We start from the raw sequence: 12075 nt of genomic DNA on the forward strand, positions 1-12075 counted from the left end.
GTATAGTTGTTCACAAAAGTAAAATTGGGTGCTTTTTCCCCTGCTTTTTTTTTTAAGGGTGGGGTTTGGCTTTGAGAGGGTGGGCAGAGAGGAAGACATCTCTTGTTTTGGGTTCTTCTGTTCTTTTTATAAATCAGCTTTATACATGTGTGGTTTTTCCACTGAATGTGTAAATAATGTCTTGGGAATACAACTGTTCTCACTTCCAAAAGCTAAGGATTAACTACTAAGTGTTCTTGAAGTTGTCTGTGAAACTATTGCATGATGCAGATTCAAGACCAGTATTACCCTTCCAGTCACCTTTCATCGGCGTTTTAATTTTCTATCAAATGCAAGAGCTGTTTGGCAGAGAAATGAAGTGTCTGAAGGTCAAAAATGAATTCCTCATTATAATAAACGTTGCTTATGCGATGACAGATAGCAATGTAAAGCAGATACAGTGGGCAAAAATGATCATAAAAGACTTATGCTGTTAAGTAGATGTTTTCTGTAGGGCAAAAGCACCCTTTCTCTCACAACAGTTTTGACTTAGTTTTTACTGCTTACTATTTCCAGCTTTGAACTTTGTATTACATTGGAGAATACGGATATAAAAGTCAAGTAGTCTGTTGTTTTCAGGACTCAAATTACATCTATTTTATGCTACTGTTAATTTTGTTGTTGTTTTTTAATGATTGATATTTTTCTTCTGTTTCAGCCAAACCGTTTACATCTAAAGTGAAACAGATGCGACTACATAAAGAAGATTTTGAAATCCTGAAGGTGATTGGTCGAGGAGCCTTTGGTGAGGTACGTACACGAAACGGGCAGAAGGAAGGAAGTGAATATGCTCTTGCAGGTCTGTGACACTGCGGAGAGACATTTGACAGCCTGTGTTATTGATTTACAAGTGTTACATTATGCAGGCATACTGGATGATATTGGTCAACCAAATAATTGATGCAGGTATATTTGGATTTGTATGTTCTCTGATAGCTCTTTATAGCTTGTTTAAAGTCGCAAGTTTTGAGAGGTGACGTGTACGTGTGGGTTGAAAGACAGTGCTTCAGCTATCAGATGATAAACCTTTAGCCTGATTGTAGTTCTTTCCTGTCAGCAGATGGACACCACCAACTTACTGACAGTGCGAAGATCTGTTCTCTAATTATCTTAATGACTAAATTGTCTGAAAGCAGTTTTCAAGAATATAAGTAAACAGATTGATACTGACGTTCCTAGGAACATAGAGAAATCTCTCCATTCTTGTCACTTTAATTCCTTGACTAAATATTTTAAAATTGTTTTCCTGCATTTCTTTTGAGGAATTTGTCATCACTTTTCCGTTGTCATCTATTACTCTTGAACTATGAAAAGCTTTTGCTGTTTCTAATGGAGCCATCTCTTATTTAAATCTGTCAAACAAGACTGCTCATTGCTAGGTTTCATGGAATATAAGACTGTACAGGCTGAGGAAATCTGAATGAATGAATCTTACTTTTCAGCCTCTGCTTCTTGATATGAAGTGCATGTGCTTTCTTCTTCACGCAGGGCACTATTTATGTCAAAAGAACATTATTTTATATAATAGTGGCTTGAATTCTTTTGTGGCCAAATGTGCTAAAATGAGGATAGTATGTGGAATTTGTGCAGGACATACTTCTGTTTGCCTCAAAAAATGGGGGAGCTGAAATCCAAAGTCCAACAAAAAGGCTGTGGAAATGTTTTTTCAAACTGTGACATTGTGAATGGTTTGAGAGCATCCCTGAAGGCTTCATGGCAGTTGAGGAAGAGTTGGTTTAAGGTTTATGTATTTGCTTAATGTGAAAATCCAGCTTTGCTAATCTGTGACTATGGAAAATGAATTTTTTTTCAGTTAGTTTTTGAGGAACAGGAATTTTTTACTGCAGCTTATGTCACTACACACTGTGATGGTACCTCAGCGTGTCATCATTGGGCAGATGCAAAGTGACAACAAAAGGATAGTATTTACTTCATCTCTCTTGGTTGTTTTTGCTCTCTCTGGACTAATGATTCTTTATAGAGAAGAGTAAAGACTATCCCATGAATATTATCCATTCATGGATAACTGGTCTTTAATCTTAACCTTTGCTGCAGAGCAAATGCTAGAATCACTGTTTTGAGACAGAAGTTTCTGCATGAGTCAATGACTTTTCTCAGTACTGCCACAGCAGTTGCAGCTTATTTCATGTACAAATCACATAAGATACAAGGAAAAATCTCTAACCTAAAAGTACTTTTGTGTCAGAAGAACCGTGTGTTAAACCTGCCTTGTATCTTGTTTTTGAAAGTCATTTCTGTCTGCTGAATCAGCATCAAACAGCACAGCAGTTAAACTACAAAAAAACTCTAGTGCTTTCTTAAGAAGCTTCTTTGCAGTGAATCATACCACGGATAGTGAGAGCTTAACTTTCCCCATCTTTTCCTGGGGACAGGGTGCATAATGTGGTAGTTCTAGGAACAGTGTTTCTTTGTAATGCCCTACCTGAGGAAGACAGCGTAAGTATTTGGTTGTGAGCATCTTCAGTAGGGGGAATACTTGAATTCCGTCAATGAAAACATTCATTCTTATGTGTTCTTAAAGTAGGACTTCTTAATTATTGATCTATTTTAAGTATACTGAATAGCTTAAAAATGATCTTCAGATCTTAGACATCTGTCTAGGAAAACAAGTTCTGTGTGAAATTACAGCAGTGTTTAAAAAAGGGCAGACAAATTTTACTACTCTTTTAGCCACTAAACACTATATTAATATTCAACTGTGAGGTACTTTCTCCAGGAAGATACTTTAGTTACAGCCAGCTGTAAAGCAGACCAAAGCTATTCCAGGTAGCAAGTCTCAGACTTGCTTTGATTTTATACTACTCAATTTCTTTAATTTGCATACTCAGATATTTCCCTTTTTGTTTTTGCAAGTTTGACACAGACAAGTAGTTTAAAGATTGCTTACAACTGTAAGAGGTTCCTGTTTTATTTTTCCCTTGAAGTCCTTAGGCTGCTTGCTGTCACTCTAAGAATGCTTCCTTTTTGTCAAATTAATGATGTCTGCTTTCCCTCTCCGTGTTATACGTTAAGATTTTGAATAGAAGAGTGCTGCCTTTAGAAAACACAGATATCTTCTTGATGTGGACATCATTGTGCTTACTTTCAGCTTACATTTCGTAAAACTTTAATGGACAATCCTAAATGAAAGGACTTCATACTTGGAAACTGAAGGAGTCTGCTGGAGCAAGCACAGGGTCACTGATGATTCCAGTAGGCAGTTCTTACTGGTGCCTTAGCATAAAAATGTGTCTGATCTGAGGTTCTAAATAATGTTGAAATTTTCATCCCACTGTATTGCTGCTTAAAAAAAAAAGCATTTGCTGCTTGTTGTGCAACCAAATATTTATGTAGTTTTTGATATTTCAAATGTTATAGTTTTCATAGCTCTGAGAACTGATGCAGCCATTCCTGAATTGTAGCATCCAGTTGTGAACAATAACACTGACGGCCCTGCTGTCAGTCTGGAGGTTTATCATAAGACAAAATCTGTAAGAAAAGCCAAAGGAGTGCTGTATTTACATCTCTCTTGAGAAACTGATGCCATATATCTGTTAGTTCCCCTGTATGTTACTTTCAAACTCAGTGCTTGTTTCTGGAGAGCTGAGCACTCCTCATCAGCCAGTGCTGGCCTTTTTTTCCCTTCTTTTTCTTTTTCCTCTTCAGTAGAAGCTTCTGGCCTAGCTTTATGATTATGAATAATTATTTTTAAGATCACTATTTTCTGCAGCAGAAGATATTTAATTGGCAGAGTACCAAACAATGCTGCTGTTTGTGGGAAGTACAGAAAACTGTTCAAAGAATGAGGGGGAAAAAAAACCCAAAATGTTTACGTCAGCACATACCAGTAATTTTTGTTGAGCTGCTCACAGGAAAATGTACATTAAAAAAAAGCAAGCAAATAAAAAACCTTTACTGCAGAAGAAATAAATATATATGTATATCAAGTGTCCACTTTTAGTACATTCCAATAGGAAGGCAATTCAGGATAGCTACTTAGGAATGGCGGGTCTTTCTTCTGTCTTGACAGCTTCACTGGGGAAGGGTGAACATCAGAACAGCATTTGTACAAAGAGCATATAGTGTTGTGTATATGTGAACACTGTGGTGTCTGTGATCAGCTTTCAGACTCCAAACAGTGTCAGACTGTTCTTTGTTGAGATGTTGAGGTTATTATTTCACAGTCAAATCCTGAGAAAATCATTTTAGAGTTTATGTCCATAAAGCTCTGAGACACCTGCAAAAAGGTGTTGTGATTGTACAAGTCGTGATGATTCTGATAGTCTGCCTAGTGGCTATTGAAGTGGAGTAACATTAGTGACTTTCACGAACTGAAAGGCTGCCTCTGATTGTAAACACAGCTTGGAAGCCTGAGCTTATTTTTATTCTTCAGCCACTACTCAATACTGGCAGACATTCTAGGGTACCCAGTCCTCAACTGTGCGAAACCCTGTCCTCCAGCTGTTAACCAAAGGCAGCACTATGACTCCTTTGATGTCCAAGTGAGTGCTGTATAGGGCACTGCAATATTACATGGTTGTGCAATGAACATATGTAATTCAGAGATTAAGGAATATAGTTTTGGGGGAAGAAACTGTAACAAACACATGAAAAGCCTTTTGCTGAGCATGCAATGAAAGAACCCTGAAGTTGGAATAGAAATCCCTGTGTTCTGCCTAATCCTCTGCCTGACTGTCCTACAGTGACAGTGGTGCTGGCAGTAAAAATACTTTCACTGCAAGCAGCAGCTATCTTGTCAACTGTTGGACCAATGTTTTTATTTTTCTCCACAACAATAGCCAAATGCTTTAAGATGCTAACATAGTAGCTTCATATTGCAGAGTGCACTCTGTGGAGGGAGATACATGTCATCCCAGATAAGATACAATTTGATTAGATAAATTCTGGCTAGTTGCGGGTTTGAGGCTTTGTCTTCCTGCCATTTCTCATTAAAAAACAATACGGATATGACTTTACGGATTCCTAGCTGGTAAAGTAAAAAGAGACTCAAATTTGCATAGCAGTTTTATGTATTGCAAAGAGGATTCATCTTTTCCTCCTGTGGAAAGTTATGGTGCTCAGTATAGGTGTATTTTATGAAATAACATGAGATTATAGGCGAACAATCTACTTTTGTATTTCAAATTTGAAAGCACCTTGGAGGGATTTCAGGTCTGGACATTAGCCTCAGTTTTTATCCTTTCAGTAGCCTCTAAAAATTTCACTTTATAAGCTAGTTTAAACAAGTGGATAGATACAGTACCTTTCTCTATTCTTTTTTTCTTGCTTCCAGCCCTCAAGGTAGCAGTGTCAGCAGCAGGGCTGATAATGCATTGCTACCCATGTGGGAGGTGACAGCTGCCTTGTCTGTGAATCTATAGCTTAGCAGGGGGTACGCTTTTAGATTAAGTTAGACGTCTGAGGTCCTGCAATGTGTACTTTTGCCCTATGTATGAAGCTGCTGCAGCTGATGTATGTGAAGGTGATGCAAAGATGTTTGTGGGATATTCTTATGTACTTTCTGTTATCACTGGTTTTGCATGGAGGTAGTTTACTGATTATGAAAGAGGAAGGAGGAATGTGGGAGTCAACCTTTGCATTTTTTTTTTTCTGTCCCAGACCTGCATGGTAAAGATGATCTGGGTGATAGCATGCTGGTTTGTAGCCAAACGCGCACAGAGATGACCTTACTTCCTTAAGCCTTAAGGTTTATTTGAAAGGGATTAGACAGAATGGAGAAGTTGGGGGATGGCAAGTAAAATGTATTGCTAGTGTAGCTTTTCTATCATTGGGATGGTAGCAAAGTCTCACTTTGATAGGCAGCTCTGAGTGTGCGAAAGATTGATGGCTCGGTGGATTAAGATGCAAAGCTTTATCTGCCCAGGGAACCCTGACTGTGAAAACATGTTTATGTAAATTTCTTTCCTTACCCTTTCCTAAAAATACTCTTAGCTTTTAATGTAATCAACCCAAGCTATAAATTTCATAGAAAAAGACTACATCAGTTGATTTTTGTTAATATACTATGACATGTGCCTGTGTATATAATGTTTAACAGACAACAAAGGGGTGCAGGGCTTGATTTCTTCAATACTGCTTTTCTGGAAAATGGGAATTTTGGTGTTTCCATACCACTGACCAGAGATGTCATAAAAGGGTTCATTGAACTTCAGGTGGAAAAATGTGAAGGAATACCTTACCATGTCTTCAAAGGAAGTCTAGTGCACTTCTTTGAAATGTGAGTAGAAATTGTAGCGGTCATAATTTGTGTCAAAAACCAAAAATATATTGTTTCTTGGTTTTAGGAACTGAATACTAAATTGTTGGCTTTTCTGGGTGGGTCTGTAATTTAAATTACTGCGTAATACTGGAAGCAGGAGTCCAAGAACATAAAGTGTACAGTCCTTGGTAACTTCATGTGGATGTTAGAGAAAGAAGTGTGATTGAGAAATACTCCTGTATTGGAAGGAATGATGTTTAATGGGAGCGTGATACATAATGAAAACTTGAAATAGACTTGGATCTTTTCCAGAATAAATATCCTGTACTGTTGTGGCATGAGTGTTTCTGGATAGTGATGACATAGTACTGTGCATGGATAAAGTTAATTGTAAGAAACACTGAAGAGAACCACACTCAAAATCCTCTATTTCCTAAAATGAAAAGCAATGTATTTAATGTTTCAGCTTACCTTTCATTTATCTTTTCCAGGTTGCAGTAGTAAAACTGAAGAATGCAGATAAGGTTTTTGCCATGAAGATACTTAATAAGTGGGAGATGCTGAAGAGAGCTGAAGTAAGATTATGGAAAGATTCTTTATAATAATCGTGTACCCATTTACTGTTCTGAAGTATTACTACTTTTTCCACTTGAAAACCGTGTATATACAGATTAAGAACGTGCTTCAGTACTTAATGACAGTATGCAGATTCAAATTAAAGTGAGCTTAAAGCAGCTTTTAAGAAGGGTTAATGGCACAGTGTCTTCATTTAGGTGAGGCTGAATGTGGTACACTTTTTATGTAGTTGTCAAAGAATTACCTACTATACGAGCAACGTTATATTGTATGTACTTCAGTAGTCTTTCACAGGTTTATTTATTGCTAGGCATACATAATGGATTTCATCTTTATTCAGGAATTATTCAGATACTGAACATCTTGATATAAAGAGGTATTTCTCTGTAAGACAAATGTCATTATGGTAGGTTTTATTTTAGTGAGAAATAAATGACCAGAAATGAAGTTCCACTCTATTTTCAGATACATACTTTTAAAGTTAGTTTAATTGCCAATTCTTTCCATTAAAATAAAGTTATAAATAAGTTTGCAGGATTTTCTCTGTGTAAGGTATTAAAAATACTTTTCCCTCGGGTCTAGATTAATTTCTGGAAGTCTGAACCATTAGTCTAAAAAGAATTACAGCTCTGTTTTTCCATGTATTTGTAATCCATGGGTATGCAGAGGAAAGAGAAACATCTGGATGGAAAATGCATTACAAGGCATGATCTGCAGCAGCTATAACCTGTCACTCATAATGTTGATGAATGCACCACTATCGTTACTTTGGAACAGTGATGACTCATTTTGGCTCCGTTAGCAATGTGCTGCATTGGCACAGAAATACATGGGAAAAATACACAGTTCCAGGAATATAAACACATAGGTATATGTGTAAATGGCAGTTAAGTTGTTTGTATATGCCTGTATTATCTTCATGGGAAGTGAGATTTATTTGTGAAAACACAAAGGGAGTGTGTACTTAGAGGGTTGTGAATGCCAGATTAAGGTATTCAGTGCAAATTCTGAGAGAGTAATTGTATGCAGAAACTTCATTACGAGGAAGTTAAATGAGGTCTGAGATCACTGTCATTTTTTGTATTATGAAGAGCAATTTTCCAAATGCTTGGTCCTGTAGAAAATTCAGAGATGTGGAGTAGAACTGGGAGCGTTACTGGTACAAGGATTACCTTGCATGTCTATTACGGCTTCCTGTTACATTCTCAGACCTGTTACTGTGAGTGCATTTGTGCCAGTTGAGGCTCAGGAGAGATCAGGACACATAAAATGCAGCATGGAAGCAGTCAGTGCTGCTTCCAGAGGTGCTGACTCTGAGCTGCTAAGACACCTACACCAAATAGCTGAGTGACCTGAATCCTTTGCTGGCTGAAGGCCACAATAACATGATAGAGGGTCAGGGAGTTTGATCAGGTGATCTCTGGAAGTCCCTGCCAACAGTTCAATGGACTGTGCTTAAAGGAAGATGATGTGTGTTGAGATAAAGGGTTCAGTCTTCCCTGCCCATTTACAGAAATTTCATTCAGGACTGTTGTTATGTTCTCATAAGAGACAGACCCCAGAGATGCATATTGAGTCCATAGGAGAAGGAATGGAGTTTGCTGTGCATCTCTTCCTTTTGTCTGTGAGAAGGTGTTGCTTTGTACAGTGCTCTGGGAATTGTGATGAAAGTCTTCAGCCACATGGCTGTCCAGCAAGCTAGAGAGAGAGGGTGCAAATGCAGACCTTCCTTTTAGGAGTAGGCTTGTTTATTAGTTATGTTAAAGAGCTGTATGTCCTTGTGCAGAATTGTGTTGATATATAAACCACTTTTACACTGATGCAGTTACAGCTACTCTAGAATTTTCTTTGATTTGAAGGCAGTGTAAAAATGCAAAGAACATGAATTTCTATAGTTGAACACTTACAGTAATTACAGGAACCACTGCTACCATATTTTTTTTAGCCACGAATTAACGCAGAGTCCAGGAACCACTTAGAATACTCAACTGTCTCAACTGATTTTTGGGATAATAGCTGTTGCTGTTAGCTCTAGGCACTCTGCCCAGAGGTAGGTGTCTAGAGTGCATGAGGAATGCACAGCCTTCTGTTAAATCATGGCAAAAACAACTGGAATTATATAACCCCTGAATTGTGTAACAAGTAGAGAAACTACATGTCATCCTTGTGAAGAGTTCGTGGTATTTCTCTGAAATATCCCAAGAGTTTATAAACAAGTAAGGAAAAAATGTAACGGAAGCACAAACAGCTGTTCTTCCTTCTGAAGGTCCTCTTTTTCTCTTCCCACCCTCAAGTCTACTTTTTGTTTAACAACCTTGGGTGATATTTAACTTACCAAGTTTCAGTATGCATTGCGCTATTATTAAAACATAGCATTGTGGTTTTTTTTTCCTTTTTCATACTCACTGTGCTCACCAAAATGAGACCTGTTACAGCTTATTTGGTTGGAGGAGGAATCTATTCATACTGAATACGTTCTGCATAGCTCAACCTAAAATGCTGGTTCATTGTTCTTTGCTCTTCAGATCTCACAGCAAGCAATAACCATGTCAGAGGTCTGGGATATGACTTTTGTTTGTAGAATTGAAATTGGAAAAGTAAAAATAAATTTTTGTTTTTGTTCTTTTTGCTAGGATATAAGGGAGAGAGCACAGTTCAAATTGATTAACTATCTTTGTGAAGTAGAAGAGTGTGCTGGAAGAGATTATTGTCTGTATTTTTTTTCTGCCTTTCCGTCTACCTTCTAATAGAGCCAGTTACAGTTATTATTGTTTCATTTATGTTATCTTTTAGTCTTTTTTTTTTACAAAATTGTGTGTTATCTTTCCTTAAATTTTCTTGTGATATTCATTTCAAAGCTCGATCCATTCAGAAAGGATTTATCATCTTTGTTTTCTGTAGTTTCTTTTAGGTCATGTTTGTCATTTGTAAAGTTTTGCTGATGTATTTTATGTGCTTCTCAGGGCACGTTGCAAGACTTACATTGAATTAAATGCCTTGCTGCTTTCAGAATTGTTTCTCTTTGCATTTTATCTTTGTCTGTCTCTTTACGAAGCTGTGTTCTCCACTGAGGTGGTCCGTAGTATTTCTTTCTGTTCATGTTCTTCATGTGTTACATTTGGCGTGAAGGCAACTTTTGCCTACTTTGAATCCTTGCAACATATCAAGGGAAGAGACTGATAGCATGATGAGAGAATGACAGAAGACCCATGTTCCTGTTCTGCTGTCCTATTGAAGTTATAATGCCATTATTGATCTTTATAAATCTATTTTATCTTATCTTTCAGTGTTAAGCAGTAGCTTTTTCTCCCCTTGCATCACTTAGCTATGTAGAAGTAGTATAATTTCACATTTGAAGGAAGTGGGCTTTTCTGATGCATTATTTCACACAGATTTTAGCATGTTTAAAGAGTGTAATAAGTGACACTTTGAGTGAGATTTATGTAATTTTCCATGTGTAATATTAAAAAATACCCAACTGGCAAAATGTGGTTCTTAGCGTATTTTACTTAAATCCTTATAATGATTATTTTTTTGCCCTTCAGACAGCATGTTTTCGAGAAGAGAGAGATGTGTTAGTGAATGGAGATAACCAGTGGATCACAACGTTACACTACGCGTTCCAGGATGAAAACTATTTAGTGAGTATTGCTTTTATGTACATACAAATAGAAATTCAGATTCTTAGTTGTGATTTGAGAGACAAATGTAGATTACTAATTGTGTATTCTGGACTGTACAAACCTTATGATCATCTGTGATAGGATTTAATTGGATAGTTTAACTAGATGAATAAAAATGAAAATTTACTGACCTAAACTCTATTTGACTTATTTTTATATGATAAATGTTACCTATTTACTGCTTTACAGTTAAAATATGGAATAGCCTCATTTTTGAAATAAGTTACCTGATTGTTTTTTTTTTTGTTTTTTTTTTTTTTGGAAGACTTAAAACTACATACATGTTATAAAGCAAGTGTTCTTGCTTGGATGAATGCCACTAAGTCATTTTAAATAAGAATTGGAAGATGTAGCTGTGGATGAAAGCATCTTTTTAATATTGACTGTTACTTAGTTTCAAATATTTTGAGAGACTTGCAGAAAAGAAGTTAGTATGAGAAAGCATACTGATTTTCAGTGATTTTTTTCCAAATAAAATACAATTTTATTGTGGTATTACAGATCTAATAATACTTATGACTCAAAACATAAAGAAAAACACATTGGTGGATTTTTCAAATCTAGGCTGTATTATTTTGTGCTTTTGAATCCATATCAATAATAAGTTCTAACGTTCTCTTAACTCTAGTATATAAAACCTTTTCTGTTGTGTGCAATAGAAGAAGCACAGAGTCATCATAGAATTGCAATATTTATAGCTTTTCTCTCAGCTCAGATTCTTAGAGATATATGGGTTGTGGTGTAGTTTATATAGAAACAGGGCTCTGCATTTTATGAATCAAAAGTATTGCCTTAAAAACCTACCATCCTGTTTCACGCTTTAATGTGAGCAGCATAAACGATTTCATGCTTTATGTAGTATTGGTCTTACTATCAACAACATTACAGGGTAAATACTATATACTCAGTAGCAGTCTACTGGAATTTGTAGCAGTCTTTCCACTTCTGTATTTTCACTAAGCACAGAGCAGCTATTTTTCAATAGTTTGCTAGTAGGAGTGAATCTCACAGCCTTTTGGAGAAAACCTCAGTAATGCTGTTTCTCATCGTTTTAGTGTGTACTAATATTTCTCTATGTACTTTTTATTAGAACATCATAGGATGTAATAGATGTGTCCTTAAAAAATCAGTTGAGTAGTATATATTGGGAAATGGATACTGTTTAGCTTGACTTTAGGAATGCCTTTGACACTGTCACCTAACATCATTGTAGGCGAGCTGACAAAGTATAAGTTAAGTTAGCAGTATGGTGAATTGAAAATTGGATTGACTTTCAGGGTCCTTACTGGAGCAAGTCCAGTCCAAGACTTGAAAGATGGCAAAAGCACTGGAGCATCTTTTTTATAAGATGTAGTGAGCTTCACACTTTAGCCTAGGGAAGTAAAGTCTTGGGTGGATCTCTCATCAGTGTGTATAAATACCTGATGGCAGGTGAGTAAAGACCAGGGAGGCAGACTTTTTTCTGTAGCACCTGGAGACAGAGCAGAAGACAATGCTAACACTAACTGAAACGTGAAATTTCATCTGAATACAAGAAAATGCTTTTCTGCTCTGAGG

General features: G+C 36.7%; 1 protein-coding gene across 8 annotated transcripts in view; it reads left to right on the plus strand.

Annotated features, from left to right (window-relative positions):
- CDC42BPA (CDC42 binding protein kinase alpha) overlaps window positions 1-12075 on the plus strand; it is a 155088-nt gene that overhangs the window by 40901 nt on the left and 102112 nt on the right. For all 8 annotated transcript variants that reach the window (XR_010622409.1, XR_010622408.1, XM_065739676.1 and 5 more), the window contains 3 exons: window positions 698-789; window positions 6751-6834; window positions 10381-10476. Coding sequence is in view for 6 of the 8 variants with exons in the window: in XM_065739676.1 (XP_065595748.1) it covers window positions 698-789; window positions 6751-6834; window positions 10381-10476 (272 nt within the window). In the remaining 2 variants the exon portion in view is untranslated. The remainder of the gene's footprint in view (window positions 1-697; window positions 790-6750; window positions 6835-10380; window positions 10477-12075) is intronic.

The sequence above is a fragment of the Cyrtonyx montezumae genome, unplaced genomic scaffold (genome assembly GCF_038088225.1).
Source record: "Cyrtonyx montezumae isolate F1298 unplaced genomic scaffold, pur_monq_1.0 scaffold_24, whole genome shotgun sequence".
In the NCBI taxonomy this organism is placed as follows: Eukaryota; Metazoa; Chordata; class Aves; order Galliformes; family Odontophoridae; genus Cyrtonyx; species Cyrtonyx montezumae.